We start from the raw sequence: 17,846 nt of genomic DNA, 5'->3' as shown, positions 1-17,846 counted from the left end.
CTTCACATAATTGTTGTCCATGACTTTATTGGCATTTATTTTGAACTTGTTTAAAGTAACCCAGACTCCTTGTAAAGGTAAACTTCTGTTTATAGAACAGTGGAGGCTCAGAGAGCTTAAGTAACCTCTCCAAGGCCACATGACTGGAAAATTCTGAAAGTGAGGTTTGAACCAGGTTGGCCAGACTCTAGAACCTGAAACTCTTTGGGTACATCTTGGTATCCCCTCAGCAAGCCCTCACTGTAAGGAGGAAAACTTTTCCTGGGTTGGGAACCCCAGGCCCAGATGCATGGCAGAGAGGTTCTGAAGCTATATATATAAACACACACATACACCCCAAGCTCCCGGCGTCCTCTCACCTGCCCTAAGGGATCACCTAGGCAGCGGCCAGTCACCGTGCCTTGCTTCGCTGTCCAGAGCCCCGAAATTCCCAGAGAAGCTCTGGTCTTCCCAGAGAAGGAGGGTCCAGCCATCTCTAGGATGCAGGCAGTAGCAATCCTTGGAGAAGTAGAGACCTAACGTCAGGAAAACAAAACAAAACCCTAACAACAAAAAGCACCTGAGTGTGCTTGTTACCAGCCCTTTTGTAGCAAAGAAATTTTCTCAAGGTTTTGTTTATATGGCTGGACAAGCTTCCCACTAGTTAGAATTTGACCTGGTCCCCTCCAGCCCATTGCCCATTTTGACAGGGTGAGGGCTGGAGACCCTCCTGGGGTCCTTTTAAGAAGAGTATCTGAGCTTTGGATGCTGAGGATCTCTTTCTGGACTTCTTTTTTTCATTTGCCTCCTCCACCCACTTCTCAAGCAGCTGATTGCTGTGGTTCCTTTTCATGTTGAACAAAGGAGACTACAGGGATCTTGAAACTTGAGCTGGGGACTGGAGGGTACTGACCGAGAGTAACCCCAGCCGGCTCTGCTGAAGGCTTCCCTCCTCCGCCTTCCTGCCCGCCCCGCCTTCCTTGCCCTCCCCGGTCCTCAGCTGCTCTCAGTCAGCCTGGAGAGAAGCAGAAGAAACACATAGTGTCATGAAAGCATCTTGCCGTGTGCGGGGCCTCTCCCCTGGCTGCCATGGAAGTGTTTCCTAAGCTTGGTCAGCGAGGCCTGGCCCAGAGGATTGGCAAGAAACTGAGGATTCTGTTCTGTTCTTCCTCAGCCTACAAACACACACTTCACTTGTTTTGTTCTTTAGACTCCAAACTCCTGAATTGGGTTTTTTGTCTTTGTTTTTGTTTTTGTTTCTTCTTTCTTTTGCCCTGCCTTTTTGCATCTAAAGCAAAGCTCTTGGGAAATGGACAGGCCACTGTTTGCTCCTTCAGGCACAACCAAGGGGGCTGAATTCAGTGGATGGAGTATTTCAGTTCATATTGGAGGCATTGCAGTAGGAAAGTTCTCCTGGCCTCCGGCTGGGTAGTGACTCTTGGTCTTCTCTGTGGGCAGCAGAGGCTCATGCTGAATTTAGTGACCAGTCCAGCTCTGTGATGACTGTGTTCTGTGACAGCATGTACACCCTCTTAGTTATCTAACTCTTTTCCTCTGAAAGAGTACTTTCACATTCTTGATCTCTGTTTTCGTGACAACCTGTGAATGTTATTAGCTCCATTTTATATCTAAGGAAACTGAGGCCCGCCCAGAGAGATTAAGAAAAGGGGAAAAGTGAAGTTCATGGCTGCACACTGAGGAGAGAGCAAAGCTGGGACTTGAATTCAGATCTTCTGGTGCCTCCCCTGTACTGGGCACTGCTGTGCTTTGAAACAGCAAAGTCCTGGCTCTCAAGGCTCTGGCTCTATTCTTCTGGCAAGAAAGATGGGTCCCCAGACAACTGTAGCTCGGTCTGAGTGCTGCTTGAGGGAAACACAGGAGGCCAACAGAGCACAGAGGACAGCTACCTAATCCAGCTTGAGGTGGGAAAGTCAGGGCAGGCTTCCTGGAGGAGATGACTCATGGGCCAAGTCATAAAAAAAAGGGTAGGAGTTAGCTAGGACAAGGGGAAGAAGGACTGTTTCATACATCTGACTTTCTCCATATTCTTGGCTTCTCCACTCATTTTCTTGCCAACTACAGAATGGAAAAAACTGAGACCAGAGGTACAAAGCCACCTCACTCCTGTCTCCCGCTACATGCCTTCCTCCCCTCTCTCCCATTCTACTCCCCAAATCTTAGGTTTTGAGAAATCTCCTCTATGTTTATCTGCTTGTCGATTTATTTATTCATTGAAAAACATTTATTTAGAACCTATAAGTACATAGCCTGGCCCCTGCCATGATGAGAGATCTCACTTGCCACAACCTCAAAAGAGATTTTTGGCCCTCTGTCGTTTTCCAGAATTTGGCTTCAGCCAGACTCTTCCCCGCTGCCTCAAGCACTTGCAGACAAGTCTCATCTTGGTCAAACACTTGCATGAACTGCCTTCCTCTGGCTTTCTCATTCCTCCTTCTGCTTCATTGACATGTCTCTTCATCTCCCTTATCAGCCTTGAAAATTCCTTGAGGGCAAGGACCGTGTCCTTACCTTCTCCCTATACTTCACTAGAGTACACTGGTAAAGTCAGGTGAAAAAAAAAAAAAACATCTTTTCAATAATCACAAAATTATTACCATATATTATTCACTGTTCATGCTTTACCTGTGAATACCTCCAATCCTCATATCTTGGAAAGGTGGTGATAATGTTATCCTTACCTCTTAGGGAAGAAAAGTTGGTCTCAGGAAGGCAAAATGCATTTCTCAAAGGCACAGTCAATCAACAGCAGAGTCCAGCATCAAAATTAGGTTTTTCTGGCCTCACATCCCTGATCTTTCTACCACTCCATTGTTTCTCAGACTCAGCTAGAATTGCCTGGAGAGCTGTATAAAATTCTGATACTTGGGTGTCGGCTCCAAAAGTTCTGAGTAGATGTTGGGGGGTTGTAGCCTAGGCATTGGGATTTTTGTAACACTACCTGTTTGTTTCTAATCAGAGCCAAAGTTGAGAACCAGTGCACCGTACCACATTGCTTTTCTTTGTCCTCACCGGCTGTAGCTGTTGGTGGTGGTGGGGTGTGAATCTGAGTCTCCATGTGTGGTACACATGTGACTGGAATGCGAGTTCTCTGTAGCCAGGGGTCTTTGGCCTTCCCTGCTGCTCCCTGACCCAGTGACCTCACCACCCTGTGCACGTGCACTGCCAAGGGTTGTTGACTATTTAATTGGCCTCTTGGTTCTTCTGTCTCATCCAGGGGATTCACTGATAGATCACATCCAGCTGTTGCCATTCGCAGAGCCTGTTGACATAACAGAAGAGTCTTATAAACATACTTGCTGGTCTCAAGAGTGTTGCTCATGACCTAGACCCATTGCAAGTGCAGCCTAGGTCAGCCTCCCACACTTTAGCAACCCTCTTCTGGAGGGAGGAGGCTGTTGTGAAGTTCCCTAGCATAGTGTCCACGTCCTGCTCTGGCTTTTCACGCTCAGGAGGAATTTGTGGTTTATGAAGTCAGTGAGGGTCAGCTCATGTGTATACTCTGCTTTATACAGGGCTCAGAGATGTCTTTTTTTTTTTTTTTTTTTTTTTTTTTTTTTTTTTTTTTTTTAAACCCCTGTTTTATAAGTAAGGCAGTAGAGATGCAGCTTAGGTGAGATACCCTGGCAAATAAATGGATACAGAGCCCAGGTTTTCTGACCCCCATTGTGGTGTTTTCCCCATTGTTCCACAATGGTCAGTGTCTGGCTTTTCATGCCAGGCTTCAATTGAAGGTACTAGCTTTCTTACCTTCTTTCTCGTTTATCCCTACCACAGGGGTAAACACCTGGGTGTTACTTTGTGTCACTGGGAATATTAAGATAGGGGTCCTGATTACTCCTGGGGTGTAGCCTGAGAATTGTCCTGATATCTCTGGGCCCTTCTTGGATCTGCTCAACTGAAAGGAAATCTGTGATGCTGCTCAAATACTTTTGGAATCTTCCCAGCCCTAATCCCACCTCCTATTATTTCTTATCCAGCCATCCTATTTTTGTAATGACCAGTAGTTCTTTGCCAGGCTCTGATCTGGGCACAGGGATACAGAAATAAAACACATATTCTGAGGGCACATGACTGGCTCAGTCAGTAGAGCACATGACTCTTGTGAGTTCGAGCCCTACATTGAGTGTAGAGCTTGCTTAAAAAGCAACAACACATATTCTGTATACCAGTGGAGATAATATGCAAATAAAGCAACATTCCTTAAGGTATGGTCCCCAGACTCCCTACATTAGAAGTACAAGGAATGCTTATTAAAATGGAGATTCTCAGGTCCCACTGTAGATGCATTATTTCAGGATCTCTAGGAATTGGGCCCAAGAAACTGCATTTTAGTATGCTTCCTAAGTGAATCTGAGGTGCTCTGAGGTTTGGCAACTATAGGAATGAGCCCTGTGGTAACAGTATAGTGTCATATGTGATGGGGAGCACCAGGCAGGTGCACCTATGGAAGCAGCAGGCTGGTTGCTGTTTGCGGGAGCACCTGGTCTGAGGAGTGACACTAGCTGGGCAAAGAACAGCCTCTTGAATGTGTCACAAGGAATAAATAGGCGTTAGCTGGTCAGGTGTAACCGGACAGTCATTTCTCTAGAGATGGGAAGATGTGAATCGTGCTTAATTTATCCTTTCTAGAACTCTAAATTATTAAAGTTTGCTTAAGAACAGACCTGGATCTGGCAGCAGTGATGAGAGTCTGGTTGAGCTTTTGTGCCCTCCTCCTGCTTTATCTCATGACCTCCTTCAGCAACCAGTATTAAGCTTCACATTGTAGTCCCATTTGCAGATCACACCTCTATTTTGCTTCAGTTAAATGATTGGGTTTGCAAGGTTTGCCCTCTAGAGGTCTGTTAGTGCCTGGGCCTGTGGGCTGCAGTCTGCGAATGAGCATTGCTTAGTCACGTGGTTGTGATGAGCTGGTTTTCTCTTTATTGAAAGAAGTTGGGTTATTAAGAAGGTGGGGCAGAAGGAGAAGTGGACACATGAAACAGGGGAGGGAAAACTGTACCATTTCAGAGTCAGGAGGGTCCCACCAAACATCTGGTTAGAAAACTCTCATTCTGGAGATAAAAAAGCCTGAGTGTCAGAAAGATGATTTCAAGTACCCAAATGATACCACCAGGCACAGCTTCCAACTCCAGGGACTAAACTTGAGGATTTCTCCGGCCAGTGCCTTTTCTGCTTTAATTACCAGACTGTACCTGGAAGGTTTATTATTTAAAAGGATTTTTTATGAAACCCCGTACCAATCCAGTCATGTAGTAGGGTGAATTTTTAAATGTATGCTGTGTTTTCCTAAAGCCTGGCAGACCTGGGTTTTGGAGCTCTGTATCATTTGTTCCACAGTTGGAATTAAAATGAGACCCCATCTGTGAAAGTGCTTTGATATGCGTAATGCTTCACACCAGCGGCTCTCAAAGTGTGGGGCCCAGACCTGCAGTATCCACATCACCTGGAAACTCAAGGGAAATGTGAATTCTCTGGCCTCATCCCGGGCTGGCTGAATCAGAAACTCTGGGGGTGGTGTGGGGACCGGTAATCTGTTTTAACAAGACTTCAGGTGATTCTGATGCCCACTCAAGTTTAGGAACAACTCTCCTGCAACAAGAGAAAATCAGCCCCTGGGGCTTGTGGGACTAAGGCTTTAAATATCTCCGATTTGTAGCTGAGATGGCATTGGGGAGACAGGAGCAGGGGTGTTAGTTTCACAAATTTCAGATGGGTCGGGCGAGATCACCTAAAGGGTTTGGTTTTTTTCCTCGAAAAGCAAGGAAAAGCTGTGAGTGTGTGGAGCACTGTGGTGCTTTTGAGGCTAGGAGCACACGCTGACTGCGGTTCTACACATCTTCGGAAGACATTCTTTTCATCTCTCCTGTAAAGCAAAGCTCCCTGAACGTCATTTCTCTGTATGCTTAAGCCAGAAACCTGTGGCTATCAATTTGTTTAAAACGAGGCCATTAGGGGGTAACTGGGTGGCTCCGTCGGTTAAGCTTCCAACTCTTGATTTCAGCTCAAGGTCTGAAGGTTTGTGAGCTTGAGCCCCGCATCAGGCTCTGTGCTATGTGGAGCCCACTTGGGATTCTCTCTCTCTTCCTCTCTCTCTCTCTCTCTCTCTTTCTCTCTGTACATCTGCATGCTCCCTCTCTCCCTCTATCTCTCAATAAACACACAAAAAAAAAAAAGAAAGAAAGAAAGAAAAGAAAAAAGAAAAAAATAGTTAAAAAAAATGAGGCCATCAATATTATTTTTCTCCACCTGCCCCATTGTGCTGACTACTTTTTTTTTTTAACTTATTAAATGAAAATAAAATACTATTTCTTGGCAGGCTTGAAGCTTCAGGATTTCCTAGTGGACAATGAAACCTTCTCTGGATTCCTGACTTACAACCTCTCTCTGCCAAGGCCTACTGTGGACAAAATGCTGGGGGCTGATGTCAGTCTCCACAAGGTAAGCTGTAAGATTCGGCTTCCTTGGGGGGCTGATGGCAGTTACATTGTTTGAGAGTCCCTGTCTTTGTAATGGTGCTCAAGTTCACCTTCACCAGCTTTTACTTCTCTGCCCAGGCTGGCATTGCCCCACCATCCAGAGAGTGGAATGTGCAGCCTGGTGTCGTGCAGCTGGTTGAGATAAAACTGGTTTCCTGCCTGTCAACTAGCATTTGTTGATAACATCCCCCTAAAGGGGAAGGGAGATGAATTCAAGTTAAGATAAACATTTAAAAAAAATTTTTTTTTACAGTTCTGAGATGGTAATCAGAGTTGAGGAGTATTGATCAGAGCAACTATCTATAAAATCTAAGACAGGAGATTTTAAAAGTGGATGCTTCCTTTAATGATGGACAAAAAAAATCTATAAGGAGAAAATGTTTTTTTTTTCCCTTAATTTGTAAAACCAGGAAGTAATGGTAGTTTATGTAGAATTTTAACCTTAGATTCTCAGACCCCTTCCTTTGGCATAATTGGATATCATACAGCTCCTGGGCTGTGAGTAGCAGACCCTGATTGCATGGCTCTCGATTTTCATAGAAGGTTCTCCAGTGTATTCTCTGGCAGAAAGGGGCACTGCTTCTTTAGCCTGTCTCTTGTCTACACACTAGCTTATGTCTTTACAATAAGCAGAAGCATCGGAAATGTTTATGCCTGATTAAAAAAAAAAAAGTCTTCGTTTTACGTGATGTAGAATTTTTCAAATTAGAAAAATGTGCTTACTGCTTGCCCTTATAAAACGAGGAAAATATGCCTTGTGTTTACCAGTTGTATGGTCGGGAGATGGGCCAAAGGCAGCAGTCTTGTTAAAACAGTTGCATTTAGCATAATTTCCATTTCCCCCTGCCAGTTTCATCTCTGTCCCATCAGGTCAGTTTAAAATAAGGGGCATCCTACGCATGGAGGTGGCCCTTGCATAGTATTAGAATCTCTCTGTGGTTGGTGCTCTCAAACACCGATACTGAAGGTAGGCTGATGGCAAGGACTACTTAGAGAAAGGAGGAAAACTGAAGTAGACTTGCGTGTCTGGCAGTAGGTGAAAACTTACCGGAAACCATGGCAGGCCAAGTGCTCTGTAACGTTAGAAGGCTGCATAGGTCTGGAGAGTCTCTTGATCCATCACTCATTCTAGATTGCACTACGAGCAGGTCAAGCTGCATTAATTTAAACAGGAGAGGTAATAATGGAGTAATACAGAGTTTGCATCATCCATCCATTCCACAAATATTTACTGTCTGTAATGTTTCAGCACTGTAGACAAGAAAAGTGAGCAAGAAACCAAGCCCCTCCTCTTACTGAATTTGCTGTCTAATTGGACAGTAAGGACCATGTATGAAGAAGGGCAGTTTATTGAGGCCCAGGAAAGCTAATTAAGTAAACAAAATACGGCCAAGGAAAGGCTCTCCAGGGGTCTGCTGTAATGAATACTTAAGAGTGACTTAGAATTGGCCTTCAATGAGATGAAAAAGAGGCTCAGCTTTCTGTTACTCTGCTCTGGGGCAAATCAAATGAAGAGTTCCAAATTCTGAAATTGCTTCAACATAGTTTTTTGGATCAGTGAAATAGCTATACCTACAAATAAATAGTATGAATGCTTTTTTTTTTTTCATAATTTGGTCCAACCCCAGTTTAAGATCGCATAAGTTCCAAAATAATGGGAGTTTTTTTTCTCTAATAAAAGTGGTTTCAGGAGTTTGAACTCTCAATTCCTATTTGCTGAATCATGTGTCCCATTTTTGAGACAAAGAGTTGGACTCAGGATTTCCCTTCACAAGGACAAGAGCGTGGGAGATGATGAGTCAAACACAACATTCAGGCTTTAAGTTTTCTGTTGGACTGTGCCCTGATACATTCCAAAGTTGGGTAAAGAGATCTGATGCAGTGGACTATTGCAATGGTGTCTATTCTTCAAAGCTATATTGGCCCACCACCTACCCCATCTTCTTAATCCAGTTTCCCTTGACTCTTTTTGCATGAAATGCTTCCAGGTATTTTTGCAAGGCTACCAGTTACATTTGACCAATCTGTGCAGTGGATCAAAATTAGAAGAGGTGATTCAACTTGGTGACCAAGAAGTTTCCACGCTGTGCGGCTTGCCAAGGGAGAAACTGGATGCAGCAGAGCAGGTACTTCGTTCCAACATGGACATCCTGAAGCCGATCCTGGTGAGTATGCTTGCTGTGTGGAGAAGCTTCAAGCACTAATACTTTTGGAATGTGAACATTTTCCCTGGACAACATAACTTTGTTTTTGTGGAAACATAAGCCTGGCTGGGAATTTGAGAGATAATTTAGCTCATTCGTATTCTGTTCTTTCAAACTTCTGGGCTTTTTCCCAAAAGGTAAAAGGGGGAAGAATGAGTTGGGTATGGCTCTGAGTCTAAACCTAAGGTCCCTTGTGCCTGTTTCAATCAGAGAAAACCTATTTTTTATGTTGTGGGTTTTTTTATATTGTAATTTGAGATTATAAGAGTTCATTTGAAGAAAGAGTTCTCCAGATTAAAAACAAAAAAATCTCAGAAATCTTTGAGAAGATGGACATCCATTCTTAAAAAGCATATCAACAAGGAGACACTGAGCTGTCACAGTGGGAAAACCTTAGAATTGGATGGAAGTACCCGTAATCATTAGATTAACCAATGACGGAATCACACTTACAGAAAAAGGAAATTGCAACACAGTCTGATCAGCCTAGGAAGCAATAGTTCATAGAAGCAGTCTGAGAGTGTACATGTTCATTCTTAATCAAAGAATACAGACCAACCTGAGCATTTTGGCCATCAGGGGGTTGTGTATAGTTCTAGAACTGGTGGATTTCTTTGGTTTTTTGAGAGCTCTTGTGACCTGCGTCTCCAACAACATCATTTAGCATCCAGTGTTCTGATTTCCTACTCACCAGTTAGCACTCTGAGTTGTCAGTAGAATCTCTTAATACGAGGGAAAGAGCCTTGGAAGAAGTATGTGCCTGAAAAGAGATGTTCCTCATTATAAAAGCAAGAAATCAGAATCCTCTGGGACTTTGTGCAAGCATGATTTCTTTATAGGGAGATCCATTCTCCTGAGGCTTCTAAGAATGGTTTCTAGACTTTGTGCCTGGATTGTACCCTAGAAAGTGACCTTTAGAAACCTCTCCTGAGGTTTACATGCTAGACCGACTATCAAGAAGTTCTTGCAGCCTTGTTGGGACACCTGGGTGGCTTAGTCAGTTAAGCACCTGACTCTTGGTTTTGGCTCAGGTCATGATCTCACAGTTTGTGAGTTTGAGCCCCACGTGGGGCTCTGTGCTGATGGTGCCAGGCCTGCTCGGGATTCTCTCTTTCCTCTTCTCTTTGCCCCTCACCTGCTTGTTCTCTTTGTCTCAATAAATAAACTTAAAAATTTTTATTATAAGTTAAAAAAAATAAAGTTCTTGTATCCTCCTTGACTCTATGATGCTGTAGCTTCTGCCTGAGTAGGTAGTAAGAAAAATGGGTGAGTTTTAGGTTTTTTTTGTGTGTGTGACAAGGTTGATGGTGAACCAGTTGGTATGAAGGGCGTAGGCCTAATGCTTAAGATCTGTTTTTGTTTGTAAAACATTTTTTTTAATGTTTTTATTTATTTTTGAAGGAGAGACAGAGCGTGAGCAGGGGAGGAGCAGAGAGAGAGGAAGACATAGAATTTGAAGCAGTCAAGCAGCTCTAAGCTGTCAGCATAGAGCCTGATGCGGGGCTTGAACTCACGAACTGTGAGATCATGACCTGAGCTAAAGTCGGACGCTTAACCGACTGAGCCACCCAGGTGCCCGAAGATCTGTTTTTGTTTTATTCCAGTAGTAATATTTTCTGTTTCAGTTAGAAAAAAATACTGAGTTGCTTTGTTCAATAGTCTGGTATTCTATTGGTTAATATTTCTATAGTATAATTTCAAATAAGATCTATATTTCTGAATATGGATGTTTGCAGTCCCAGATGACTAGTCTCCATGGCTACATTAGCTCATTTGTGCAGACACGTAGCCTGTTGGCACTTGTTGCATTGTGCCAGAAAGATGGTTATAAATGGTAGACCATTTCCTTGTATAGTTTTGGCTGTTTTTCTTTATTTCAGTACAAGGCAGAAATGTTGACTCAGCCAGAATGATGCACATTTTGGAAATATGGGTGCTTTTAGAAGTCCTAGTAACTTATATTGGTGCCCATTCATCATTCGTTTCGTTTAATCATTAAACACTTACTGTGTGCACAACCCAGAAAATCCTTCCACTCACACAATGTCTGAATTGGACTCCAAGTAGAATGACAACACAGCCTTCGTGATCTGACAATCACCAACTTAGGTTTCAAGCGAAAATCCCTCCCTGGTTGGGAGGGTTGGCATGATAGGGTACATGGACATGTGCCATCAACACTGTCAGCTATGTTGCAGCCCATTCTGGTGTAGTTGTGTCTTCTTGATTTATGACTGGGTATTAAGGTCACTGCCATATGCTTTTTGCACATTTCTTATGCCCAGGGAGTATTTCCGGTTCTGCTTCTGCCTGTCTGCTGTTGCTGAAAACTCGGTCTCCATAAAGTCAGAAAATGAGGTTCTTGAATCATAGTGAGTGGTCAAAATTGTTCTGTGGAAAGGTGATTTTGGAGGATACCTTTGGGATAAAATGACTTCTAAACATTTTGAAATGTGACTCTCATTTCTTGAGTTAAACAGGACCTTAATTGGAGCACTGGAATTGATACTGCATTTACATTAAGCAGACTTTTACTCCTGCCATTTGGTTAACATTTCACCCACTTTGATGGTAGATGAATGTGACCTGCGACATCATTGCGCATGGGCAGTTAATCACACCAAGAAACACAACAGGAGAAGCAACCAGATGCCAGGCCCAGCCTTGGGGGGAGAGAAACTGTGCCGTCAATTTGTGTTTCTGTACCCAAAGCAGATTTTCAGGGAAGACCTGTTTTGAAGCATTTCTCCTCTTATTTTTGTTTTTTGTTGTTTGTTTTTTTGTTTTTTGTTGTTGTCGGTGGTGGTATGGATGTGTCCCTGTTCTTCAGCCAAGATATTCTTTCTCCTGGGCCTCCTCTGTCTCCTGATGACCTTTGGACAATAGTGTTTTGACAACATGGGGGAGGTATGGCAGAGTGGCCGGGGGCATGGGCTTGAGGTCAGCTGCATCTAGGTTCAAACGCGGCCTTAGCAGTTTTACCATTTGGGTGACCTTGGATAAATTTAGTGTCAGTAAGCCTCAGTTTCCTCTTCTTTTACATACAGATAATCTAGTTTACCCTTTGTTGTGATTATTGGTCGTGCATATGAAGAACATGACAAGGGGTCTGGCATGCATTAGGTGTTCAGTAAATAGAAGTTAATCATCACTAGAACTGTTTTCATGCTGAAGGCAAGATAGAAATTTTCTTCTGTGTTAGGTATCCATCCTAACCAAGCAAAGTAGCTCTGAAGAACATTTCATTGAAATTTTTATTCTTTGCCTAGATATTGTCAAGGCTTCTTACCTTCTAGATTCTTATTCAGGAGCATACCTCAATTATTTATACCTTGAATGAAAATGAATACTGGATGTCAGAATTCTATTGCATCCTTAAAGTTCTCTGGGATTAATAGTGGTTTCCATTAGGCATTCTTTTAATTTAAAAACCTATTCATTTATTGAACTATGTTGAGTTCATTTTATATGTCAGGTATGTTTTGGGAGCTAGACTCTGCTGAGATCCTCACAAAGATGGCTTCTGATGAGTACAAGGTTAGGTCAATACATGAAATATATGTCCAGGATACATGCATTTATGGAGGGAGACTTGTGTTCATAGTACTTGTACCATTGAGATAACCTCTAGCAGGGGATTGTAGCCATCTAGCAGTGACTTCTTTCTTTTTTTTTTTTTTTTTTTTTAATTTTTTAATGTTTATTTATTTTTGAGAGAGAGAGAGAGAGTAGGGGAGGGGCAGAGAGGGAGACACGGAACTCGAAGCAGGCTCCAGGCTCCACGCTGTCAGCAGAGAGCCCGACATGGGGCTCAAACTCATGAACTGAGAAATCATGACCTGAGTGAAGTCAGATGATTTACCAACTGAGCCACCCAGGCACCCAGCAGTGACTTCTTTTGTCTCACTGCTCAGCAAGGTGGATTTGGCTGTTCTAGTTGGCTAGCCCCGCGAACTTCCCCTTGCCTTCCTTGTGGGTCCTTCCTGAAGCAGCACGTACCTTTCTCAGACAGGAGAAATCTATATGGGGGCTTCTCTCTGCTGTCTTCCAGTAACTTCCGATCTGTTTTGGACTGCAAGAAGGAGCCATATTAGTGGATAAGCAAATTTTGGCCAGAGGGATCTGCTTCTCTTGTCAAGTCCTTGCTGATTGCATTTGTCCTTTTATTGCTGTAACAAATAGCCACACACCTAGCAGCTTAAAACAAAATGAATTTATTAGTTCATAATCCTGTAGGCCAGAAGTCTGGGTACAGTGTGGTTCACCTGGGCCTACTCCTTATTGTTGCACAAGATTGAAATCAAAGGGTTTACAGAGCTGTATTCCTTTTTCGAGGCTCTGAGGATGCCTCTGCTTCTGAGCTCATTCAGGTTGTTAGCTGAATTCAGTTCCTTGCAGTTGTAGGACTGAGGTCTCTGTTTCCTGGCTGGATGTCAGCTAGAGGTGGGTCTTTGGTCCTAGAGGCTGCCATCATTCCTTCCCATGATTTTCATGTGGCCCCTGTTCCAGCCACAGTGGGTTAAGACCCCCTCATGCTTTAAATTTCTGTATTTTTCTCTGCCACATCTCTCTGCTTCTAGCCAGAGAAAGTTCTCTCACTTTATGGGTTCATGTGATTAGATTGGACTCATCTAGATGATATAGGATAATCTCCCTGTTTTAACCTCTATAACTTTAATTATATCTGTAAAGTATAATTTACCATGTGATCTAACATATTCAGGTGCCTGGGACTAGGATGTGGACTGCTTTGGGGAGGGCACTCATCCTGCCACAGATGTCTTTTAACTGAAAGGTATATTTCATTATGCCTTTGAAGTGCTTCCTCAGTGCTCTCGGCTTTTTATTAACCCCTCGTCAGCTCTGTACATTTTCTTGCCCATATTCTGAGAGAGACTCTAAAGCATAATAAACACTACCCATTAGGGTTTTTAATGCACAAACCAAAGACAGCTGTGACTTTGTGAAGTAGAATGTCTCTGAACAAGATGTGACTTAAAAGACTGTTGTAAGGCACCAAAGCTTCAGCCATGAGCATGACAGACAAACGCACGTGGAGCTTTTATTCTAGTGGGCGCTGGGAACCAACTTTTAGGCTGACATTGGGAATTTGAGGAATACTTCACAGGTCCTAGGTCTGTAGAGTGAGGGCTATCCTCTCATTCCAGCTTCACTGACGAACCCCCAGAAGCTCCCTAACAACAATCTTTGCCAGCATGGGACACTGTAAGCCATGGTGGAAAGAATGTGGGGTTAGATAGACTTGCCTTCTGGTCTTGGCTTGCCATTGTCTTAGTGATGTGAAAATGGTGTCTGATTCTTGAGTTAGGAAGGAAAAGCATACGGACTTCTCTCCATCTTCGTAGCAACTTGGGTATTGCACAACCATGTAGTTAGATTGTCTTGACCTCTGATGATACCTTTACCCTGGAAGGGAAAGTTCTGTTTCTGTAGAACAAAGAGTTCTGTTCACATGTCTTCTGATGCATGCAGCATATTCTTGCAAAGGCAGAACTCAGTTCATGGGACAAAGGAGGTAAAGTGAGTGGTGCCCTGAGGTCCCTAGAAGACCAGTGATCTCACAGCTGGGCTGTGTATAGATTGAAGGAACAGACGGAGAAGGGGTGAACGAAGTCATTCTTGTCTTGAAAGCTCTTTGTTTAGCGCCTTCTTGATCCTTAGACAAAGGCTTAGAATATAGATGGGGCTTGGCTCATTCCTTTTTGGGGCTGCATACTTGAACTTATCACATCCAGCCCTTAAAGCATTTGTGTGAGTTTTTTTTTTGCAGGAGAAAACAGCTGCTTTTCTTCTCCTGCATAAAACTCAGACGCTTGTGGGAGGTATCAGATTTTGTTTGGCCTTGTTTGATGGTACTGCCCATCAAACAGATGGTACACCTGTTTTCAGTACATGCTTTCATCTGGCAATCAGCTGCAATCCTTACATTTGGTAAATGACATACCTCAAGGATTGACTCTCAAGACTGTGTTTACTTAATTCCTATAGGTAAAGGGGAGCACACAACTAGAGCTAAATTGGTGAATATAGCAGAGTGTTAATAGGACTATTCAACTCTATCTGTACAGACATTTTTGCCTCAGTTATACTATTTTTTCCTTGAAGAGTGCCACTCTTCCTCCCACTCCCCCCCCCCCCCGCCCCCTGCCTTTGGACCTTAGATTCCTTCTTCTTTTTTTTTTTTTTTTTTTTTTATTAATTTCTTTAAAATTTAAATCCAAGTTAACATATAATAATGATTCAGGACTAGATTAGTTATTCATCACTTCCTGTAACACCCAGTACTCATCGCAACAAGTGCCTCCTTAATGCCCATCACCCATTTAACCCACCCCCCACCCAAAACCCCACCAGCAACGCTTGGTTTGTTCTCTGTATTTAAAAGTCTCTTATTGTCTGGGCGCCTGGGTGGCTCACTTGGTTAAGCGTCCAACTTTGGCTCAGGTCATGATCTCACAGCTTGTGGGTTCGAGCCCCGTGTCAGGCTCTGTTTTTTTTTTTTATTTATTTTTTTAAATAAAAGTCTCTTACTGTTTGTCTCCCTCTCTGTTTTCATCTTATTTTTCCTTCCTTTCCCCTATGTTCATCTGTTGTTTCTTTTTTTTTTTTTTTTTTTTTTAATTTTTTTTTCAACGTTTATTTATTTTTGGGACAGAGAGAGACAGAGCATGAACAGGGGAGGGGCAGAGACAGAGGGAGACACAGAATCGGAAACAGGCTCCAGGCTCTGAGTCACCAGCCCAGAGCCTGACGCGGGGCTCGAACTCACGGACCGCGAGATCGTGACCTGGCTGAAGTCGGACGCTTAACCGACTGCGCCACCCAGGCGCCCCCATCTGTTGTTTCTTAAATTCCACATATGAGTAAAATCATCTGATATTTGTCTTTTTCTGACTGACTTATTTCAGTTAGCATAATATACTCTATTTCTTTTTTTTTTTTAATTTTTTTTTTTTTTCAACGTTTATTTATTTTTGGGACAGAGAGAGACAGAGCATGAACGGGGGAGGGGCAGAGAGAGAGGGAGACACAGAATCGGAAACAGGCTCCAGGCTCTGAGCCATCAGCCCAGAGCCCGACGCGGGGCTCGAACTCCCGGACCGCGAGATCGTGACCTGGCTGAAGTCGGACGCTTAACCGACTGCGCCACCCAGGCGCCCCAATATACTCTATTTCTTAAAGGTTTAGATTTTATTTTGGTCCTAAATTCTGTGGTAGTAGATGTATTTAACTGTTAAGAAACCGCAAAAAAGTATTTAATGCATTAAACACATCACATTTAAAACAATATTTAAATTGTTGAATTGTTTTTAAAAGATTAGTTCCTCCCTCAGACAGGAGTTTTATAGTTCCCTACTTTGACAAGAAATATTAAAATATTCCTCAAAGGAAAACTTCATTGTCATGTAAATCATTGGAAAGAGATAGGATATCTTCTGGGCAGTGTGGTCTTTGTGCCTGGTATCTGGCTTACTTATATTCAATTTGAACTAAAACATATTGTCCTAGCCCTGAGTCGGATTTTCTGAATATGGGCAAAGTGAAGTAGAGATTTTTAGCCTACTTTGAGGGAATTTAAGAGAGGTTTGAAATGTCCTAAGGAACCCAAAGTAACATGCATTTGCAGGGGGAAAATAAAATTGTGCATTGTATTGCAAATCTTATTCAAATACATGTACACCCACATTATTTGGTAGTAGAGGCCCTGAAAAATTGGGGGATGAGGATAAGATTTTTATAAACTGAAAAGAGTTTTCAATTAGACTTAATTTCACAGATGTTCTGTCTTCTGTTTCTATTTGGTTGTGACTTCTAATGCATTGATAATATTCTCTCCCAGTCTTTATTTTGTATAGTGATCATCCATAAGCAAACACTTAAATTAATTCATTCAGCAAATATTGAGCCCCGATCTGTGCCATGCATAGGCCAGGGACGCGGTGGTGAGCAAGGTACAGCTTTCTTTGTTTCCCTGCTGCTGGGCAGTGAATGGGACAGGCCAGGAATCCAGCACATGGATCCTCAAAAAGGAAGGCCGCAGAAGCCCAGGAATTGTCACCCTTTGCTGCCAATGTCTGCAGAGCCAGGTTTGGGCTCATCCTGGGGGAGGAAGAGAGTTGATAGACAGTTGTATGGTAGTTTTGTGGGGGGATTACTGTTCTCAGATTCCAGGTGAGGAGGTCGATGTACCACTGGGCATCCTTGAGGGTCCCTTGCCAGCAGGTTTTGGCTGGCCACAGACTGGTTCAGTGTGGACTCTGTGCATGAGAAGAAACTCTCATGCCTTTCCAAATCGGCCAGCCCAATACCAGGGGCTCCTCCTCAAGAATTCACTGGTCACTCTTAAAACACTGCAGATGCTGAACCCTGCAACTTTCCTACCTTCTGAGGAAAGGAAACCAGATCATGACTGTTCTGAGGTGACTGATAAAGTATTGGCAAGCTACCCAGATCTGCATGACCAGGCTGGACAGAACCCAGACCTCACCTTGTTCAGTGATGGTAGCAGTTTCATCTACGTTCAAAAGGCAGGGTATGCAATGACATGCCTTAATCTGAGCCCTCACCATTTGCAAGGACAAGTGAGTCAACTGACTCCCAGTACGCAGGCCTCAATGGGGCCCTCCTAACCCAGTCTTTGAGGATTAGGAAAGAAGCCTCTGTTAAGTTGGGACCTAAAGAATAAAAGTTAGCCAGGTAAAGAACAGGGAGAAGAAGTTCCAGACAGAAGACATGGTTTGTGTATGAAGAAGGTGGTATTTAGGGGAACTGCACATCACTGAGTAGTTTATAGTGGAGCAGATGGAGCTATGGGAAGCTTGATGGGAGAAGGAATAGTAAGATGAGATTGTGGAGGTAACCACAGATGAACTGAGGTAAACTTTGAGGAGCTATATTAGGCCGATGGGCCTCATCCTTAGAGCAAGGGAACCCACCCAAATGTTCCGGAGGGTGGGTGACTTGATGAGGTGAATTTAAATGCCCTTTGAGGCAGGACTCCTACCAGACCATCTCTTGGGCTTTTCTCTTGCTTTTGGCTTTTCTTCCATAGACATTTCCTGGGTGCCAGCTTATTCTGTGCCAGGAACTATGTTGGATGCTGAGTTGAAATAAAACACCAGCTCAGAAATTAAAGTCAAAT

At 43.3% G+C, this 17,846-nt stretch overlaps 1 protein-coding gene across 5 annotated transcripts in view; it reads left to right on the top strand.

The window, feature by feature from the left end:
• ABCA1 (ATP binding cassette subfamily A member 1) overlaps positions 1-17,846 on the top strand; it is a 133,292-nt gene that overhangs the window by 46,763 nt on the left and 68,683 nt on the right. For all 5 annotated transcript variants that reach the window (XM_045468369.1, XM_045468365.1, XM_045468367.1 and 2 more), the window contains exons 6-7: positions 6,320-6,441; positions 8,468-8,644. In XM_045468369.1, the coding sequence (XP_045324325.1) occupies positions 6,320-6,441; positions 8,468-8,644 (299 nt within the window). The remainder of the gene's footprint in view (positions 1-6,319; positions 6,442-8,467; positions 8,645-17,846) is intronic.

This window comes from Leopardus geoffroyi, chromosome D4 (genome assembly GCF_018350155.1).
Source record: "Leopardus geoffroyi isolate Oge1 chromosome D4, O.geoffroyi_Oge1_pat1.0, whole genome shotgun sequence".
Lineage (NCBI taxonomy): Eukaryota > Metazoa > Chordata > Mammalia > Carnivora > Felidae > Leopardus > Leopardus geoffroyi.
The sequence above is the reverse complement of the archived record's forward strand: the minus strand, read 5'-3'. Positions and strand labels throughout refer to the sequence as shown.